General features: G+C 35.0%; 1 protein-coding gene across 1 annotated transcript in view; it reads left to right on the forward strand.

Moving 5' to 3' along the window:
• Positions 1-20,020, forward strand: part of TUT7 (terminal uridylyl transferase 7) — a 33,302-nt gene extending 13,282 nt beyond the window's left edge. Inside the window, exons 8-29 of the mRNA XM_061343946.1 lie at positions 1,428-1,497; positions 2,334-2,460; positions 3,229-3,348; positions 4,310-4,441; positions 5,112-5,292; positions 5,668-6,800; positions 6,908-7,058; positions 7,759-7,845; positions 8,710-8,810; positions 9,220-9,277; positions 9,954-10,057; positions 11,051-11,140; positions 11,230-11,343; positions 11,452-11,529; positions 12,140-12,317; positions 13,043-13,090; positions 13,195-13,286; positions 13,770-13,885; positions 14,828-15,153; positions 17,601-17,677; positions 17,849-17,912; positions 18,960-20,020. Of these exons, the coding sequence (XP_061199930.1) occupies positions 1,428-1,497; positions 2,334-2,460; positions 3,229-3,348; positions 4,310-4,441; positions 5,112-5,292; positions 5,668-6,800; positions 6,908-7,058; positions 7,759-7,845; positions 8,710-8,810; positions 9,220-9,277; positions 9,954-10,057; positions 11,051-11,140; positions 11,230-11,343; positions 11,452-11,529; positions 12,140-12,317; positions 13,043-13,090; positions 13,195-13,286; positions 13,770-13,885; positions 14,828-15,153; positions 17,601-17,677; positions 17,849-17,912; positions 18,960-19,027 (3,515 nt within the window). The 3' untranslated portion in view covers positions 19,028-20,020. The remainder of the gene's footprint in view (positions 1-1,427; positions 1,498-2,333; positions 2,461-3,228; positions 3,349-4,309; positions 4,442-5,111; positions 5,293-5,667; positions 6,801-6,907; positions 7,059-7,758; positions 7,846-8,709; positions 8,811-9,219; positions 9,278-9,953; positions 10,058-11,050; positions 11,141-11,229; positions 11,344-11,451; positions 11,530-12,139; positions 12,318-13,042; positions 13,091-13,194; positions 13,287-13,769; positions 13,886-14,827; positions 15,154-17,600; positions 17,678-17,848; positions 17,913-18,959) is intronic.
• Positions 20,021-21,804: the final 1,784 nt, after the last annotated feature.

Genomic DNA, 21,804 nt, shown 5'->3' on the forward strand with positions numbered 1-21,804 from the left:
ATTCCCTAGACTTCTCAATTAGCCATGCATAGAACAGAAAGTAGCCCAAACTCTTCTAACCTTTCAGGTTGTGGTCTTTTTTCCTATAATGTGCACATGCTTGTTAGTGCAGTGAGACCATATATAACTGACTGCATACAAATACATGTTTTAGGTAATGAGTATAACTCTCTGCCCTAATACAGGCAAGTGAAATTTAAGATCTTAAAAAAAAAAAAGTGTTTACTCAAACCAGTTCAAGCATAATGCAGGTTAAAAAAAAAAGGGGGGGTGGCAAAGAAATTGTCTTTTTAAATGCAGATTGTGAAAAGTAGCTTTACTACTTTCTTCCCTTGCTTCATGCCCACAGTTGGGAAATCAGACTATATGGTTCCAAACATGTATATTAAACATGAATATATTTACTAATCTAGGTTATTCTCATCTCCATCCCCACCACCATTGTATGTGCGTCTTCTTCTCTGGTCAGATAACCATTATAGTCTCTGAGAATGGGTTTATAATCGAACCAGACTGGAGGAATGAGGACCCAGATCCCATAGGAAGTTAGGATCCCTAATGTGTTTGGGAAACAAGCAATGCTTGGATTAACATCTTGTGCAAAGTCTTTTTCTGTGAGTCAGAAAATCTAGGGGCAGAGCATTAGGCATTTGAGGTACCCCAGTGGCAATAGCAAGATGTTTTTCAAATAAAGCAGGGGTCCAATTGGCTAGGTAACATCAAGAAAACCTTGTCATTCCAGAATTTTTGATCTGGGTATCTAAAATTGTTTCACAGTTTCCTCTCTACCTGGCCTAGTGGAATAGTGGCCGATAAACTCCACTTGGAGAAAGGACTACAGTGGCATCTGAACTTTTTTAGTGTTAAGATAAAAATGTACCTGAATTGTATTTGGAAACCATGTAAAGAATAAGAAAAGAAATTAAAGCATAGCAAGAAGAAATCACATCATGTCAGTAAGCCTGTTCTATACGTACATGGAATATTTCTAGATTACCAGGGAAAATAAACTTGGATATTTTCTTTGTCTAGTACTGACATAATGCTCTCATCTTTCACATTAACATTGTTTCACAGATGTTGTTGGCCTGTGTATGCCTGGATCATTCAAGCCAGCACTTAACCAGAATATACTTACTTAACTATACCTACTTCGTATATGAATTATGAAAAGTTCCTTTTTTTTCTTGAGTATTTTCTTAACAGTGCTTATCATACAGTCTAGACCATACTTTTCATATATAAAAACTTGCTTTAAAAGCATGGCAGGATTAATTTATTGGAGGCACTGAGTTATTTGACTCAAAATCAGTCATTTTATTAAAAAGTTGAGGTTCTAGCTGTACTCCTAGTTGCATCCAGTTCAATACACTTTTTTGTCAACATCATGTTTAACATTGCTTCTTCTGTTTCTTTCTTCCACCTAGAATCTTTTACGGAAGTTGATGCAGATTTCCATGCTAGAATACCAGTGGTGGTGTGCAGAGAAAAGCAAAGGTCTCAGTTGTCACTTTGTGTGTTCTAATAGTATATAGCAATGTAAAATATATGTACCAACCTCTGAAAAATGACTTTTCTGTACTAAATTATTACAGTTCCATGGATCTTGAAACACAAACTAACACTCATGGGCAAGTCATTCCTAGCCTAGAATAAGAGGGTAAGGGTTGTTCTGTCCTCAGCTGTATTTCCCAACCCTTTCCACCATTATGGCTTCCAGCATGTACCCTTACCCTTCTTCCATTTGGGATAACTGCTCAAACAGAAACTTTCCTTCCGCGTAGGTGGTGCAGATTATGGGTTACTGCAAGGGCAAGATCAGCTTGCTTGGCCTCACTAGTATTTTGAGAACAAGTGAAAGATTTTTATTTTGCCCATTCAATGCGTATCACTTAAGATTCATGAAATATTCTATCAACAGCTACTGATACAGAAGTATTACCAGTTATTTGCTGCTACCTCAATTTTTCAGTGTTTTAAAATATTTCTTTTGCTGTAGAATCAGCATAGAAACTGTTTTCTGATGCGTGTGGAATGGGAAGATGTTTTTGATTCATGAATGAAATTAGTACTGTAATTTTTTTTTAGTTCAGTGACTTAGTCATTAGAAACAAATACTTAAATTTGAGTTGTATTTGAAAAAATTTACAGAAAACTATAATGCAGTAAAACAATATGATTTTCCATACTGCTTTTAATTTAGAAAAGGTGTCTTTCAGAGGCTGTTAAGTCTTACCTTACAGCCTCCTGCTGAACTGTTTTGTGAGATGTTACCTGACCTGTGCCTGTTCTTATGAAACATCCAGGATCTTTTGTTTCTTTTTCGGTTTTAGTGGCCTTATTTGTAAAGTGAGTGCAGGGAATGAGAATGCTTGTCTGACAACAAACCATTTGGCTGCACTTGGGAAACTGGAACCTACTGTAGTAACTTTAGTGATTGTCTTCAGGTACTGGGCAAAGGTAAGACTAATTTGTATTCTCCCATTTGTAAAGAAATACTGAACATTGATATTACTTTCATAAGACTGTCGGTGTGGTTTAGAAAATAGTTGTTAAAACTGTCTTTCAAAAAAGAGTTTGAAAAGGGATTCTAAACTTTTTATAAATTTGAAGTTTTATGTAAATGTCATCTGTGTATTGTATGATTCCAGTGAATTTCAAAGTGGAATTTTAAGCTTCAGCCAGTAGCATGCAGAAAGTAAGTATCCTGCTCTGGTACCAAATAATTCATGGGAATGTATATGGAATGGAATTTATATAAAATGGAATTAAAAGTTTCCTGTAAACTTAATCCATTGTGGGAAAAATTGATAGGAAAAAGCTGCTTTTTCCATAGGTAGATGAAAACCTTATTGTGAATTAAAATAAATTGTTTCAAAACTTCGTGTGCTTGCAACTAACATGATTTAAGAAAAAGAACAGTATTTAAGAAACACTTTTGGCTTGTACTATATCTATGTAAAATGAATCATAATTTTTTGCATATGTGCTGTATGCTGTCTGTTTTGCCAGTCTGCATCCTGTGGCTCTTAAAATGAAAATACTGTGGCAATAACGAGACACCAGTAAATACTCAGGCCTTGAGAACAAAGTCCATCCCAGTAGAGCTTAAAGATGTCTGAGTTTCTGTTGGTATTTAACATGGCAGACTTCTGAACAGTTAATGAAAAGAGTATTTTTTCATAGTATCACTCGAAACCTTAATGACTGCACAATTTATTTTCACAGTTGTGCTGTGTTGATCGTCCTGAAGAGGGAGGCTTGTCACCATATGTGTTTGCTTTGATGGTTATTTTCTTTTTACAACAGAGGAAACAGCCTTTTCTGCCTGTATATTTGGGATCATGGGTATGTGTATTAATACACTGAATAGTATGAGTGCGAGGACGAATCACTTGTGGTGGTGTATTGTAACCTGTCAGGTTTTTGCTGTTCTCAACAAGCCATAAGCAAGCCATTTCTGCAGGATTTCAGAAAGATGTTAATTCAGCCAGAGTGCACATAACATCTGTATGCTTGCCTGTAAGGATGCAGTTCACAATCCTAGTCACTGAACTAAGTGCTTGCCCCTTTTGTAAATAAGGAGAGCTGGTCATTGAATGCACTTCATAACAGTCTGCTTCCTCATTTCTTCAGCCTTTCTTCCAGACTCTTGAGAACTTTGAATTTACATAGCTACATTCCAAAACAGTGTCTTCAATTTTGACACCTAATTCTTCAAAATGTAGACCACAGCTGGGGAGCACACTGGTATGATACCTGCCCAAGGGATCAGACTAGGGGTTTAGAGCATGTATTTCTTGGGTGTAGAACCTGAAGTGCATCTTAGTATCAAGAGTTGTGTTATGGACACAAATCCAGAATCCAGTTCACCAGGACATGGTCCAAGTATTATATTCATGACACCCACTTTCATTCTTGTCGTCACCTGCTGTATTTAGCGTGCATGTTCCAATTACATGGGCCTTGTAGTTAACGTTTTCCTTCAGTACATGGCTGGCTCATTCCCAAAGCCTCTCTACACTCTGCAGTGAAGTAGAAATGTCACACAGTATATGTTCATATAATTAAAAAATGCATATTGATGCTTGTGTAACATGCAAATGCAAGTTTCTATGACACATGGGTGCCCTTCCAAAAGCACTGAACTTTTGAGAGCCTTTTGTATAGAGAGAAGAGAGAAGCAGATTGGCACATACTACAGGCTACTTTTAAACTTTGTTCTGTTTTAGTTTGTCATACTACCATGGGGAGGTAAGATTTAAAGTTCATGTGATGTTTAGTATGTTTCTTTTTCTGTTTCCTTTAGATTGGAGGATTCTCATTAAACAAATTAACTAATTTTCATCTGAAAGAAGTTGAAAATGATGCGGTAGTTTGGGAACATAATCCCACTGATGATTCTGATCTGCTACAAGAAACTTCCCCTAGAAGGGGCAAGGTCTGAACTATTTAATTTAATTATGTTGTCAAAAAAAAAGAACCATCTTCTAGTTTAGTCTTGTGTTTATATTGCAAAACCATGAGCTGAACTAAGAGATTGCATGACTGCTTGATACAAGGTTTACTATGCTTAACTCTTGGTGCTAGAGTTTATAGAGTTATGGCAATTTTATCTCAGAATTAGTTTAAGCATATGAAAAATATTTCCTCTTTGAACTGTTCTTACAAGTTATAACAACTTTGAAAGAAACGATATCACTATATTATTTCATGTTATGACAGTTAACTATACAGCTTAGGTTTGGTAAAAAACAGGCTGTATAATCCATTCTGTCTAATTAGATTGGATGTGATATTTTCTTGGAAATTTATGAATTATGGCATAAACAAATAAGCAATTGTTATTAATCATTGCTATTAATGACCGTTTGTTATTCATAACCATTTGCTATTCACAGCCATTGTTGCAGTCTTTCGTTTTGAAGTTTTATAATCTGAGTTTATACTACCTCTCTCAATTTTTTAATTGCAGGGTTTTTTGCAATTGCAGAAATATAGAAGCAACTATGAGTTTTGTAATATTACATTACAGCTGAAATACAAGGAAGTGTAACAACCAAAAAACCTATGCATTAAATATTATTTAAGTTTTCTTCTATAATTTACAGGTTCCCTTAGTATTTGATTCAGGACAGCAGTGTTCAGCGCCTGCTGGTCAGCTTTGGCTAGAACTGCTTCGTTTCTATGCCTTGGAGTTCAATATGGCTGATTTTATTATTAGTATACGACTCAAAGAAGCAGTGTCTCGTGAATCAAGGGACTGGCCTAAAAAGCGCATTGCTGTAGAAGGTATATATATATATATCATAAGACTTCAAATAATTGTTATTTTAATTTTCTAGGGTACTATCTTGACCTTTGACATTGTGTGTAATAGGTTAGAAGTTTTCAATATTGGACTGTGATTCCCAGTATTAAAGGAGAATATTGTTTTGGAAAAAAAATAATCCATTTAATATTTCTCTTGGGATTTTTTTTTCAACATTATCAAAAGTAATTAAGTGGGCTTAAAAATTGCCTTCAGCACAATTCATAGATCTTATATCCTTACACAGTGTTTTAGAGTAACTAATGTTAGTATATTCAAATTTTATAAGGATGTAAGTTTATTCTTTTTTATAAAGTTGACTCTTGCACTGCTGGCTCACTTCTTCTTTCTATTAGACCCATATTCAGTCAAAAGGAATGTGGCAAGAACTCTGAACAGTCAGCTAGTGTATGAGTATATTCTTCACTGCCTGAAAGCAACTTACAAATATTTTGCCTTGCCTAACAAAAAAAGTTCAAAACCAAGCAAAAAGTCTATTCTAAATGCCCATGAAGAGAAATCCCAAATGCTGCACCATGGAAAAGATGCTATAAAGCATAAAAATGCTGATTTGCAAAACTTGGATAGTAGAACAAGCACACCAGTAGTGGAAGACTGCATAATAGAGACTACAGGCATGCCCCAGACACACAGAACTGATGCTTCAAAACTTTGTGATGGCTCAGAAAGTTTCACAGAAGAAGAACTAGCTGATGATATAAATCATTTGGGAATTGCCTATGAAGATTCAGACTGTATAGTTGAGGAATTTATTTCTGGAGATAATGAGGATTTTAAACCAAGTTGTGAGAAGACAGACAGTGGAAATGAAGAGGAGGAAGAGGAAGAACATGAACAACAAAAAAGGTGGAATAGTATCTTGACTACTGAGCAAGAAATAGATGAAGACAGTGATACTGGAGATCCCCCTGTTACAGTAAATGAGCATGATATAGAGACATGTGATACTTCAGACTTAGAAGGTTTTCAAAATGCTGCATTTGCAGATATTGATGATTTTGCCTTAGAGTGCAGTGATATGATGGAAGACAAGCTGGATGTTGATGAGGCAAGCACTGAAGGTTCTGATGAACTGCATGAATCCGTGAAGAAATTCACGTATTTAGCATGGAATCAAATATCCCAAATAATTGACTCGGATGATGAGGAGGAAGAGGAGGAAGAATCTGGTCTTCTAAACCAGAGAGAGTATGGTATTACAAGAGCTGGAGATGAACAAGATAATGCATACTTTGGATCTGGCAATGATGATGCACTGTCAGAGGAAGATGAAGATGATTATTCCCTCCCCAGTAAATGTGAGAACAAACACACTGAAGAACATGTGGATGGACTTCTGAGAAGCAATTTGAGTCAAGAGGATCTTACTGAGAAGGGAAGTCTTTTTGAAGAGAACACAGCAATAGAACAGGGTTTAGAATATGAACTTTTTTATGAATTCAGTAAAACAGCTTTTACAAAGGGCAAGGTAAGCAAACTGAATAAGAACATACTGCTTGTGTTCTATTATCAGTTATATTAAAGTGTTGCTCAAATTCAGTGAAGTAAAACCAGTCTCGCTTTCTGTTCATGCAGTCTCCTACAGTTGTATGTAGCCTGTGCAAACGGGAAGGTCATTTAAAGAGGGATTGTCCAGAAGACTTGAAGAAAATTGAGCTTGACCCCCTGCCAGAACTGACACCCAAGTTCTCAGTTATTCTAGATCAAGTTTGTGTCCAATGTTACCGTAAGTTTTTTCCTATAAATATTGTGCAGTAGCAATAGTGCAAAAAATAATGAAATAATCACGCTAATGGTGTTGTAAAAGGGGGCAGTTTATTTACCACACTGCATCCACCTCTTAAATACTATTCTCAGGTTTGTAAGGGCTTTAATGGGACTGCTGAGTAGTTTGTATCTAGAGAACAGTAGTTTGTATTTATATGTTTATCATTATCTACAGAATGTTTAGGTTTATCTTCCCCACTGTGGCTGTCTTGATTACTCATTTAAACATCTTGGGAATTATATTGAGTTTAATTTTGGGTGAGTTTTTTGACTGGTGCTTTTACAGGTCTATCTGAATTAACTATTCCTTGTGTTTTTTAGTAGTAAGCAATGACTTCAGTTTTCTACAAAAAATTGAGTCAAAATACTGTTTTATAACAATTTTCCACTTTTGTTCTTTTCAGAGTGACCAGCTTTCCTCCTTTCTCTCACAATTTCTTACCAGACAAAATGTGTTATTTGTCTAATTAATGTTTTTCTTTTAACAGGTATTTTTCTTCTACTTCATCCTTGCTTGCTTTCCTTCACATGTGAATCTTCTCTTGCTTTTTCTTTTCCCCCTACCTTGCTGAAAAACCCTCACTTTTTCTCATTTGAATCTTTGCTTTTGACTCTCTACAGATCAGTTTGCCTAAATTATGATTTTTTTTTTTTTTAAGGTGATTTTTCTCCAAGTGTTGTGGAGGATCAGGCTCGGGAACATATAAGACAAAACTTGGAAAACTTCATTAGACATGATTTCCCAGGTAATTAGTCAGTTTCAGCTTGTTATTTATACTTTGGTGTGTTTGCACTTGCGTGTTTTCCAAGAAAACATCAACGTAATAAACACTTCAGGTTTGAACACTTAACCTATATTGTTGTTCAGCATTGCTATAATTAATTGCATTAATTTATGTTTTTTAAGGCTTTGGTTTAAGTTGTTTTTTTACTTAGTCATATATACAACACATTTGTAGGAAGGAACAATGACAAGTTAAGGGGAAAACTATCAGCACAGTAGTGGAACAGCCTGTAATTATTTTAGCCATATTCATTAGCCAGACTTCTTGTTCCATCTACTCTTAAAAACAACAAGCTTTTTGTAATCCTTCCTACTGAAACTTACTCATTTTGGAATATTTCGAAATACAGGTACTGTATTTGCAGTACCTACCTATTGGAATTTTTTTGTTTTGCTTTGTTTCTGGAGGCCTTACCAGGTGTTTCTGTAACACCTGGACTTTGGCTCATGGTCTTTTAAAATTAGCAACAGATACTTTTGGTTGGAGCTTGGTATGTGGTCAGATAATCCTTTACCCTAAAAATCACTGTAGAGAACAGTCTTACTTTTTTTTTTTTATCCAATCAGGTATCAGCTGGTTGCTGCATGCTGATGATTTAATTATTGGAAAACCTGACTTGTTTCTGGATTTGTCAGACTGCTCATTTGAACCAATGAAAGTAGAGATATTTTCCACATCAGCAAAGTTAATGAGAAAATTAGTTTTGATGTATCACAGATAGTAATGCTTTTATGCCTGTATTAAAAGACATTCAGTGGATTGAAATTACATACAACTTGAGATTTGGTGTTGGTATGGGGTTATAACCCATCATATCTCTTACAGGAACCAAGCTGAATTTGTTTGGCTCATCAAAAAATGGCTTTGGCTTCAAAGAAAGTGACCTTGATATCTGTATGACAATTGATGGGCTGGAAACTGCTGAGGTAGTTTAAAAAGTGGTTTGGGTTTGGGGTTGTTTTTTGGTTTTTGTGGTTTTTTTGTTTGTTTGTTTTGTTTTATAACATGCAAAATTTTATGGTTATATTGTGTATATATAGCGTAACAAACTATTTTATAGAAGCTTTTCAGATTGGAAGAAAGCACAAATCAGTGCCCCAAAGATTATTTTAGGGGGTTTTGCTGTTGGTCTAGGCAAAATACAAACTTTTAAAGCTTGTTAAGATACTGTATATCATTGATTTTTCAGGTGCTATTCTGAAACTATTTCTGGTCTTCAGATAATTATTTATAATATGAAACTCAGTTATACAGCTTTAATATTAATGGCAAGTAATAAAAGTTTTTCCTAAATGTAGCAGATACAACCGTGAACTTTTTTTCTTAATGTCTTAGGGACTTGATTGTATCAGAATCATTGAAGATTTAGCAAAAGTTCTCAAGAAACAGCCAGGTAATTTTCTTGAAAATTAAAATAAGTGGTTCTGTTTATGTGACTTCAGTTGCTGTAGTGACAACATAGTGACAACATTCTGGGGCACTATGGATTAAAATCGTTAAGATAAAATTATACTGAAGAGCGTAACGTTAGAAAGAGTGAGGCTATATGTTGTGAACACTCAAATTTATTTTTGTTTGCATACATAAGTCTATGAGTTTATAATCTTATAGGACCGCATCTGAACTGGACATACAATGTATTTGTAACCTACACGCATAAGGATAAAGCTTCAGGCTTCAAGGTAGTAATGTATGCTCAGTGCACAGTAAGTTAATAGTAAAAGGTAGGCTGATGCAAGTTTGCAATGAGGATTCTGTTTTTTCTAGAAGAAATTACAATTTATAGTGCTTGTTTTGGTGTATTTCACATGAATTTAATGTAATTGAAGTGAACTGTCAGTGATCTCTTAAGCTTATTTTTCTATAACATTTAGACTGATCTTTGTTTTATTGGGGAGCTAAATGTATATTTGTATATATTTAGCAAATTAGTCGTGTTTGACAAATGCCTAAATCAACATTAAAATATAATAGAAGTACAGTTTTGGTACCAAGATTTTGTAGCCATTTTACTACAGTTTGGAGTTACTTGTATTGCAGTCATTCAGTAATTAAACATTTCATTCTAGGCTTAAGAAGTGTCTTGCCTATAACAACTGCTAAAGTCCCAATTGTCAAATTTTTCCATGTCAGAAGTGGTCTTGAAGTAGACATCAGTTTATATAATACTCTGGTAAGGTTATTGCCTTTTTCATTTATTTTTTACCAGAAAAGTGTGGATCGTCACCTTAAGATTGAAGTGACTGTTTTGTTAAGGTTCGATTATCAACTGTTTCCAGTTACCTCTTGCACTTTTAGATATTCAACCTTTTATTTTTTTTATTTGATCGTGAGTGGATCAGTGCACAATTGTGTCTTTACAGTTGCCACTTCCCTAAGAAAATATATTCATTCTTCAGTAATACCAACAACTACTGGTTTAGGTGTTTAAGTCCTTCTGTAAATGAGAGACAAAATAATATCGCTTCAGTATTCTAACACTCCAGTTCTCATCATGGCTCACTCTTGCTTTGCCTTGAGACCTGGAATAATGATTTTGTACCTAGCTTGCCTGAACTGGAAAATGTTAGAATTTATTAAAAGCCACAAGTTCTTTGGGAAGATACTATAAAAACTAGTTTTGGGTGGAGTGTGTTTTGCGGGGGATCTGTTTCTTTTTTCAGTACCTCTGAACTTCAAAAGCCAGTTCCTTGAAATATTATAGGAAACTAATATTTAGAGCCCAGTGTTAAACTTTCTGAAGTTTTTTATATGGGCTCAAGGCAAGTCTTGAGAAAGATACCTCAACCACAGAGTTTTCTTCTTGAAGTTATGCATCCATATGGGTCAGTTGATTAGCTTTCACTTTTCTGGGCTGAAATTGTTTAGTTCAAGAACCTACCTTCTACCAAACACTGAAAATGAGGTGGTAGATTAATGCTTCCCATTCTGAAGCACTGTTCTGTGAATACTGCTTTGTGTGCAGATAAAGGATGTTGATCAGCTTTTTAAGAGAGCAGGTGACAACTTCATCAAGCGCTCCCTTTCTCGATATACATTCTGCTATGCAGGGCTTCGCATCTGCATTTCTTGAGCATGCAACTTATAGCTCTTGGGTTTTGTGTTTCAGCTTACTACTTCATTTCTTCACAGCTCTTGTATCTTGCGTATGACCTTCTCTTTATAGGCCTTGCATAACACAAGACTCCTGTCATCATATGCAGCCATTGATCCAAGAGTAAAGTATCTGTGTTACACAATGAAAGTCTTTACAAAGGTAAGTATATTTCAGACATTCTAGAAGCAGTAGTTCCTGCAGCAAGAGATTACCACAATGAAAGATACAAATGGTGTTTCTTTTTCTAGATATGTGACATTGGAGATGCATCTCGAGGTAGCCTTTCTTCCTATGCATATACTCTTATGGTGCTTTATTTTCTTCAACAGAGAAATCCACCTGTCATCCCTGTTCTTCAAGAGGTACAGTATCTCAGGAAACAAATTACTATCTGTACACAGTATTGACCAGAAGAATGTTAATGCTGAACCTGTAGGGCTCTTCTAATGAGTTTAACGTTATGATTTCAGATCTACAAAGAACCGAAGAAGCCTGAAATTTTAGTTGATGGCTGGAATGTTTATTTCTTTGATAAGATAGACGAGTTGGTGAGTAAATCAGGTTAATTTTCAAATGAAAAAGAATTCCTTTTAAGAAATACGGTCCTCAGATGTGGTGGTTGAATATAGAAATGGAAGTGGAATAGCTACTGCTTTGAAAATCCCAATACCAAGCTGTAAATCTTTAAGAATATGGTTGGTTGTAATTCATCTGGGGAGGAATCTACGAAATCTGCAAAAAAAAAATAATAAAAAGTATTGTAAGATGCTAATGATGATTAATTGCTGTGTGCATCACGCTACTGTGTGAAGATCATTCCTACAAATACCAGCTGCATGTTTAGTCATAACTGCTTAATCCCATTGAATAATTTTATGTTAAATAGGCACATAAAATGCATTAATAGATTCTTTGTATAATAGGCAAGACCAAGTATTAGAAGTTATATTAATTCTCCACTTCTGTTGTTACTTTAAAAATGTGTACCATTTAAAAATTGATATTGGATTATTAATACCAGTTATGAAAGTAAGTACTCTGGTGTAACTCAGTTGTGTTTCTTTATAAAATAAGACTTACATTGTTTGAGCTTCCAAGTTATGAAAATTACTCTGCTTAATGTAAGTACTGGAAGTAAAAATATTTCTGTATTTTCAGTCAGTTGTTTGGCCAGATTACGGCAAAAACACTGAATCTGTTGGGCAACTGTGGCTGGGGCTTCTCCGTTTCTACACAGAAGAATTTGATTTTAAAGAACATGTTATCTGCATTCGGAGTAAAAATCTGCTTACAACCTTCAAAAAGCAGTGGACCTCCAAATACATTGTAATTGAAGGTAAAAATATAAAGTACATGAATATGTGGAGTTTCTTTAATGCCCACGTGAAAAATTTTGCTCCACAAGCCTTATTTATTTTTGTATTACTAAATTATAATTTTTTATTTGCTGATGTTTAGAAATCATTGCAAAATTTCCATCGAGTTTCACTAGTGATAAAAATTACTCTTAGGGTTTTTTTTTTTTTTCCCTACTGAAAAGAACATGCAAAACAGACATGATATTTTTCATGATGACAGCAACTGAAAGAGAAATAGATTAAACCAAATCCTTTGGAAAAGAAATTACCTGTATTGTAGTTGAGGTTTTCTCTCAAATACCAAGTTTAGCTGAGTCCATATTTACACAAGGGATTTAAAAGTATGTTTCATTACACTGTTAAGTAATACCGTGGTCTCTTATCAAGAAAATACAGTGACACATTTTACAAATGTTCCCTAAACAACTTTCTGGCCTCTGTGACTTTCACTGAAAGAATTTTTACTCTCTTGCCTCTGCATTCAACTTTCAGAATAACTTTTACCATACTTGAGTCAGTTCGGAGCTAGATGACTGTGATCCTTTCTCCATGGAGTTAATTTATTTCCAACAAATTTACAAACAGTTCAATTTCAGTATCTCAATTCTGCATTGGAAATAGCTGCCTTGGGTTGTTAATGTGTATGTATACTTTGTTGATCTAGACCTGGACTTAATTAATGCCTGTAATGCTTTTTGTACAGACCCCTTTGATTTGAACCACAATCTTGGAGCTGGACTATCAAGAAAAAGTAAGTATTCTGTTAACAAATTTGGTTACAATGAAGATCTTATCTTAGATCATACTTTACTGGTTTGTTTGATGTTTTCCTCTTTTTTTTTTTTCTCTTCCTAGTGACAAATTTTATAATGAAGGCTTTTATCAATGGCAGAAGGTTATTCGGTACCCCTATAAAAGTGTTTCCAAAAGAATATCCATCAAAAATGGTAAGTTGCTTCTAAGATCAGTAGGTGCCTGCTCTTGAGTATATAACTTAGCAATTGCAGGAGTAATGTTACACTCTGTTTAAGTTCTCCTCTCTTAAATTTTAACTGTCCACTAAAAATCTTTGGGAGTTACTGCTCAGTACTGGTTTTGTGTTGTTTGCATATAAAATGTGTTGGCATGCAGAATACTAATCAAGTCAAAGGTCTGTTGTAGAGGCTTACGTATTTTAGTCCCTATCAAAACCAGCTTACAGTTTCTTAAAAGTGTAGTTTTAAAACAGAGCTTGCAGACCTAGTGGTCAGCACACTGCCTGTAAAGAAAAGAGGCCAGCAGTCAGTTCACATCACTGGATCTTTCAGGAATTCAGCTACACACACCGCACTTACTCTTCTCTGTAACTTTCTGCTGGTTTAGCGCTTGCCTACCTGCTTTGATTCCTAGGTGTATGGATTTTCATTTAAAATGTGTTATTTCTTCCTTAGGAGTACTTTTTTGATCCTGAGGTACTAACAGAAGGAGAACTGGCACCAAATGATCGATGCTGCAGAACCTGTGGTAAAATTGGCCATTTCATGAGAGATTGTCCCATGAGAAGAAAGTGAGTATAGTTTTGCTATGTGTGTGGAACTTTTTGTTGGGTTTGTTTAGAAGAAAGATTAGGTTTATATCTATAAAATATTGAAAATTGGCAAATAAAACTTCAAGAGTATGAAATCTTGAACGCCTTTGTGCTCAGTTACAAGGTGAATGGAAACATCTACCCTTTGCTTAGGGTCTGTTTATGTTAAGAGCTGTATTTTAAAATAACCTGCAATCTTACATAAGTAGGTAAAAAGCTACTTGTATTGGATCAGATGCAGTCATCTTTTTGCTGCACAATAGCGAATTGTGAGCTTATATTTTGAGACTTAATTTGGGAATTTATTCAACTTTAGCAAACTCAAGTACAGTAGCTGATAGTAGTTTTAAAATAAAGAATGCTGGAGGTGGTGGTATGAAAACCTACTCAGTGTCTAAACTTCTGTATCAGATACAATGGATTTTTAATCTTGCATTCTGGAGAGAAACCTCAGTTCATTGCACACAAGCAGCTATGTCCTATACAAAATCACGTAGAGTATTAGAAGCTTCTCCCAGTAGAAGAGACTTAGAGATACTGTAAAAATACACAGTTTGAGAAGGGAGTTCTGACTGAATTGTACAAGTAGACAAAAAACTCCAACAACCTATAATCCTATCTTTTTCATACAGATTTTCTGTTGTGTTCATGTTTTTGAGATATTTTAGAATTTAGTGCTGTATTGTAATATCACTGTAAAGTTAGATTATTAAATACATTTTACATCAGTGTAGCATTATTTGGTAGAAGGGTCAAAGGGACAAGTGCATTAATTCACTTTATTTAACCCACACAAGAGACACATTAAATACATCTTTTATCAGTTGACAGCACTTGATTTGTTGGATATTGGGTTTTTTTTCTCCATGTATATATATATGTAAGCCCTATGAACTCTACAGCATTTTTCTGCTCCTGCAGACTAAGACGGCGGCGTGGTTACGAAGATACAAAAAACCAGAGGTACACAGAAAGCAAGGAGAAAAGAAACAATGAGGACAAAGAAACTCAGATTAAAACAACAGAAAAGGAGAGCTCAATCAAGGAGGGAAAGTTGCATGTCTGTACGCCTCAGAAGAGGAAACTAGGTAGGGCAATAGTGGAAACTGGAAGAGAAAAGACTCCAAGGCAATCAGCAGAGAAGTGGAAGCACCTGGAAGATAGAGACTTAAGAGAAAAACGGTGTTTTATCTGTGGAAGAGAAGGTCATATTAAAAAGGAATGCCCACAGTATAAAGGAGCTGCAGGTATGAAACTAATCAAGCTGAGCAGTCTAAACAGAGCTTGTGGTTTTTGATTTTTGGTTGGCTGACACATAAGGCTTTTGCTTTGAATGGCATTACACAAATGCTAACTTTTTTTTTTAATGTACTTACATTAGCCAGTTTTCTCCTTCATCGACCTTTCAGAACTTTGCCATATCCCAATACATTTAACATAGTTTCTCATAGCACGTAAGGTGCTTGCAGTATAAAAGATACGAATGTCTAATATGTTGATACTGCTTCCATTGTCTTCGCTGTGTAAGAGTTTGCTAACATTTCAAATTACAGCTTCTCTTTCAGTACATCGTAATTGCAATAAAAACTCACCTTATAGCTCTTCACATCACCTAAACCAGAATTATTCTGTAGACTGTGAAATCACACAAGATAGAATATTGTGAATGAAATAATGTTCCTGCCAACTCAGCAGCAGGAGGGATACAGCAATCTTATTTTTCATAGAGTCAGTTTGCAACTTTGACTTTAAAAACTAAAAAATTTAACTACAGAAATGCCCCAAAATACAGATCCTGACAGATCTGAACAAAGTAACTAAATACTTGCTTAGCAACATCTAAGTCATCCTTCAGATAATCCAGATCTCATATCTTCTGTGCTGTAAAGAATATCATTCCAAGATAAATGACACTCCTTAAGGCAGTGAATGGTACTTTTAGTTAGCTTCCAAAGAAAGGTAGTATTATTATTTCCCTGTAGGTAAACCTAGGAACATTTAAATTTATGCTGCATTAATTTGCTTATAATATGATGAATTACAGATTAGTCATGACTTGACCTCTGAAAGTAACAAAGGAATCCTTTGTATAAACATAGTTTCAGAACTGTACTAGCAACAATGTTCTGTCTGGTTTAGATCAGGAGACTTTTCTTAATCAGACGTAACTGGTGCAAGAGAGCATAAGACTGTGATAACAAAGTACTGGAAGCAGGAGGAAAATGGTGCCAATATACTTAGGAGTGTTCTTAGTTTGATAGGTCACTAGAAGTGTTGGCTGCACAGAAAAGGTGGTTAAAAATTGATGCCATGTTTTATACAGCTTTTGACCTTTTGAAGCTGTATGTCAAGTCTAAATTTAACTTCTGAGTTTCTTATTTGACCTTGTCTTGTTGAGCTTTTCTTTCTACCATGCCATTTTCCATGATGCTAAATTTGCTAAGCTGAAGGGGCATATGCCTGACTGTTTTGTAGTCAGTGACATGGTTGTATCTCATAACATCATATGAGAACTATGCTAAGGCGGTACCGTACATAAGTCTAAGCTCATGAATTACAGAATAGGTGGATTTTGTCTGTTATCTGTATTTTGCAAATTACTATACTTGAGTTTGAAGAGAATTGCTGTAGGTTGGGCTTTGTCTTTTTTGTGTGTGCTTTGTGCCCAGAGTATTCTCTGTAATTAAACAGAGCACTGTGAACAAGTAGACCTAAGAGATTATATTTTTTTTGCTGTGTTGCATTTTGTAAGACTGTGGACAATTCAATTACCTGTTCAATTATCTTTGTTCATTTTCTAAGTTCCTTGTGTCTCTCTGATTGTGGAGTAGGGTACAGAGCTTAATTTATGGTAATTCCTAACTTAGATGCATAACTATATATGCATCTGGTTGAAGTCCAGCTCATAACTCAGCATCATGCAGCTGCTTGCTCATCCTCCCTCTTTATTCCCCCCCACTCTGAGCAGGATGGGGAGGAGAATCAAAAGAATGTAAACCCCATGGGTTGAGATAAAAACAGTCCAGTAACTAAAGTATAAAACAATACTACTACTACCACCACTGATAATAAAACAACTACTACTACCACTGATAATGAGGGAAATAACAAAGAGAATATACAACTAAAAAGAGAAAGGAAAAAAAAACCAATAAACACAAGTGATGCACAATACAATTGCTCGCCATCTGACTACAGATACCCAGTCCAACCTGAGCAGTGATCTGGGCCTTCTAGGTGACTCCCCTCAGTTTATATACTGGGCATGACATCCTGTGGTGTGGAATACACTTTTGGGTAGTTTGGGTCAGTGTCCTGTCTCTGCTCCCTCCAGCGTCTTGCGCTCCTGCTCACTGGCAGAGCATGAGATTGAAAAGTGCTTGATCAGTGTAAGTATTACTGAGCAACAACTAAAACCATCGGTGTGTTATCAACCTTGTTCTTAGTACAAAGCCAAAACACAGCACTGCACCAGCTACTAGGAAGGAGAAAAATAACTGTTACAGCTGAACCCAGGACAGCATCTCATCTCATTGTGCCAGTTTTCCATTTTACAGAAATAAGAAAAATAGCAATATCCTACATTCTACTGTCTATGAAGGTAGATTGTAAATATCATGGTATTTTTGTATCTTAAAATACCTGAAATAGAAACTAGTTTTAAATTAGCAAATCTTTGTTATAACTTTTTCAGGTGTTTCAAAACCAGAAGCATTATATGGATCCCCTTTGTTACCCAGTGCTTCCAAACATGCTGGTAGATTAAATCAGGTAAACTCTAAGTGTCCTTCTTCTTTGATCTTTTTCTCTTTAAATGTTCTAAAGTCCATAAAAAGTAATTAAAAATAGCTTTACTTAAGCTTTCAATGAGAACCTGATTTTTTCTTAGCTGTGGAATGACATAATTTTCTTGGTTCATCAATGTGTATCTGTTGTTTACAGGGAGTGCTTATACATGAAGAAAAAAAGAAACAAAAAGGAAAAGTATTTTTGAGTCCCCAGTCAGGTTTGTATATCTTCATTTCAATTCATAAATTCTGTGTAAAAGCATGTATCTTCAACTTGCTTTCTCCATCAGTCCTGGGAACTCTGCCTAAATGGCTGAATACAGCAGCAGTCTGCTCAAGTTGCTAGGTAATTCTGTGAAGGCACTCTTTTGGTCTTTTTTTTAACTGGAAAAGTAAGCAATTTTTCAGTTTTGTTTTGGAAGCAAAACTTAGGCATGTCAGTTCTGTGCATTTTATTTGTTCTTTTTAAACTCTCATAGATCTGTTTTGCAGAAGGGTATGGTGGGATTTTATCAGTCTCTCACCTCTCTACTGTTCTGGCATACATGGAGTTCTGTGTTTCTTCAGGGACAACATGTGAAGCACTTTCTTTTAAGGCTTCTTCAAAGTAATTGTCTAGAATTCCGTATGATCAACTAACTTGAGAGATTATCAAAGCACATCTTTGGTCTGAGCTGAAAAAATGCAGGGAAGTTAAAATTGCACTTATAAGTAGCATTCAGATGACAGTATAAAGGCCTTTATGAACTCTCTCTGGAGATGTTTTATGTTAGATGCATGGTTACAAATGCAGCTTCTTTTCAGTAACTTCACAACCTTACTAAGAGGTATAATGAAGAGTTTAAAAGGGTTTTTAATAAAATATATAAATATCTTCTGGGACATCTGAAGGGGGGAACCCACGTAGTCTTCGCAAACTATGGAAAAATAAACTGCAATTAATTAACTCAAAATTAAATTCTCAGTTTTGCTGGAAGATAAAGTGTTTTCTGTTTCCAGTGCAAGGCTTTTTCAAGTCCAAGTTTGGGGATTTTTAAGCAAAGTGATTGTCATTTGGCTAGGTATTTAGTTGAAAAAATGTTACTTTTCACTTTTGTATTCTAGTACTTCAGTATTCCATACTGTCTTCCAGCATGTAATGATCTAAAGTTGTGCAAAAAATGTGTGCTTTCATTATAGTTTGAATTAACAATTTTCTCCTGATTGTTTCAGTTGTTTACATTTTGTCTGTCTTTTTCTTTTTTTCATTCAACTCCCAATCTTAGGCAGCCTTTCCAACAAATACATGACTCAGGGAAAAGCCTCACAGAAGAGGACCCAACAAGAATCATGAGGGATATTAATCACTGTTAAATTGCAATACAGACCGTTCATTCATCTGAAAAATTTTCTTTGTCTAAAGCATCTGGACTCACAGGACAGCAGAATAGAAAACCTTCAACTTGATTTTAATGAATTATGGGTGGTTTATTTTAGATTGCTAGTACAAGCAATACTGACCCTTGCTCTGAAATAGATTGTTGGAGTATTTAAATAGGAAGCCATAATTTTCTTTTTTTTTATAAATCATATAAAAAAGGGCACGTACTAAAAATGGACTGTTAAGGTTTTGTCGTTTCATCTGATCATTTTAAAAGCACATTTTAAAATTGTGTGCAAGCCAAATATATTATATTCAAAAATTGATTTTTTGAAGCAGCAAATAATATTTATTAATGTTGATTGTATACTGAATCCTTGTTTAAAAGTGTTCTAAATGTTTGTAGACTGCTACATTTTTGGTTTGTTGGGTTGTGGTTTTTTTTTCCCTGTGGAGAACTAAAAACATAGAAGTTAGTAAACATACATAAAACAATCTCTGGACAAGCATTGCCATTGAGATTTCTTGGGGGGTTTTCTGTTCCATAATTCTTATGGGAGTTCATTAGCTGCTGTGTACAACAAGAAAAACTAAGAAGCAGGTCAGTCCTGTTTGATGCTGCTAAGAATCTTTTTAAAGCCCTTGAGGATACAGATAAAAATGCTTTAAAGAATAGAGGCATTATATTTGGCAACTGGGGAAAACGCATGTCCATTTTCATAAAATGTGAAGAGATCCTTATACTAGCCACAAACTTAATTAGGAGTATGAACTTGAGCTTTACTTGAAGTGCTTCCAGAGCTGGCAACGTACTGTCTTTTCTTGTTCAGGAAAGAATTAGTTACATTGTGAAATTGAAACCACTGTTATTTATGACTTCGAAATAAATTAAAAAAAAATAATAATAATTAAAATCAGACTTAAGTTTCTGTATTTCTTCTTAGGTTGTATTTTTTAGTATTCCTGACTTAAATGTAGGATTAATGACAACTTACTAGAATTATGTGGGTTTAGAAATGTCATGTTTCTTTTTTTTTCCATATTCATCTGTTAAAGTTGAAAGCTAGAATTGACCTAAAGTAGTCTTAGGGAACTGGGACTCTTAACTCTTCTTTCGGTTTTAATGCATCTATAGCCAGCTGTGTGTGAACTTTTAGATGTGCAGCTTTCTCAAATATTTTTTTTGTATACTTTTTTCAGCATATTTTCAAGCAAAATATTAGCTAGCAAAAAACCCAGAAAATACTTCCCACTGTCATTCATATGAAATAAAGTCAGTTTTCCCTCAAAAATAAGATATTTATTGTAGATTTTAATTCATAACACCCCCCCCAAAAAAAAAGAAAAAAAAAAACCAAACAAGCCAAACCAACCAACCACCAAAAAAATAGCCAGCGCAGACTGACATGATTATGTATTCCTTATTCAACCCTCTATTCAGACTTACTTTCAGTTTTGCTGATGAGAATGAAGTATGTAAGCTTCTAAGGGACTATGTCATAATCTCGAGAACAGAAGTTATTTTAAGGGGGAGACAGGAACAAACAGATTTCTGCATACGTACCCTTTCCATTTGTGATACTTTGTAGTTTAGCAATGAAAAGTCTAAACCCGCATCAGAGTGAAAACTGCTTCCACCTATCTTCTCACTTTGAAGCTGCTGCAACTACACGTTCTCTATAGCCACTAATCTCATAGCCCTAAAATGGGATATATATTACAAGCATTAAGCCAGTAAGCAATAAATCCTTTGTTTGCTTAAGTAGTAAGAGCAGAGCCATAATTTACAGAATATGTGACACAGAAGAAACATAGTTGAGGAGGCATACATACCTACTACATTAAGTTGTAAAATTCAGGGAATGAATTGAAAACTAACACTGAAGAAAAGTATGTTCTTCACAACAATTTTGGATACCCAAGATCGTGTTTGCCTTATGGGAGTATATCCTCAAGAGAGCAACTTCCCACATACAAAGGAAAACTGGAAAGGACACACAGCATTAATAAAAAGCTTCTAGAAAAAGAACAGTATTGGAAGTAATAGCAATAAACTAAAATAATAAATTACAACTAAATTCATCCTCAGAAAAAGTAGCAATAAATACTAATAAACTAAAAGACCTGTTCTGAACCACCTGTATTCTCGGTCCCTGAAATGACATGGGGGAACACTGAGCTGGTTGCACTGCTGCTGTATTTTATTTGTGCTGCTGGGTTTTTATTAAAAAATAAATTAAAAAAAAAAATTGCTGCTGCCTTATTTCACAGGAATTTCAGATGCTGTTTCCAAAGCTGGAAAACTTCCTGTGGGGAGTTAGTTATCAGTGTTGAAAAACGGAGAAGGATTAACACGTGTCATCTCCCCTAATTTAATTGTTCTGGTGGGATTTGTTACATAGCTATGAATAAAACCAGGTTTTCATCCATTCAAAATTTTATGTAAATGTATTTAAATACCCATTGATTTATAAACCTTATCACATTTTTATAAGGACTGCAGAAGTCACATAAAAAGTGAAGTTGCTGGTAACCTTTTGGGGCCTGAAACAGTTGCTTAGAATGGGAACTTACTAGCAAACAAGCTATTTTAAAATTTTTCCTATACTGATAAAGTTATCAAAAAATTTTCTTGTTATTTACTTGAAGTATATAGATGTTAATACTGAATTTTGCTTTTATGTTACGTTGGTAATGTACTGACCATGAAAAACACCTTAGAACAAGGCTACTTTTCCAACCCATGCTCA

This window comes from Neopsephotus bourkii, unplaced genomic scaffold (genome assembly GCF_033783945.1).
Source record: "Neopsephotus bourkii isolate Nb327-2 ecotype Australia unplaced genomic scaffold, CSIRO-AGI_Nbou_v1 NB_1831, whole genome shotgun sequence".
Lineage (NCBI taxonomy): Eukaryota > Metazoa > Chordata > Aves > Psittaciformes > Psittacidae > Neopsephotus > Neopsephotus bourkii.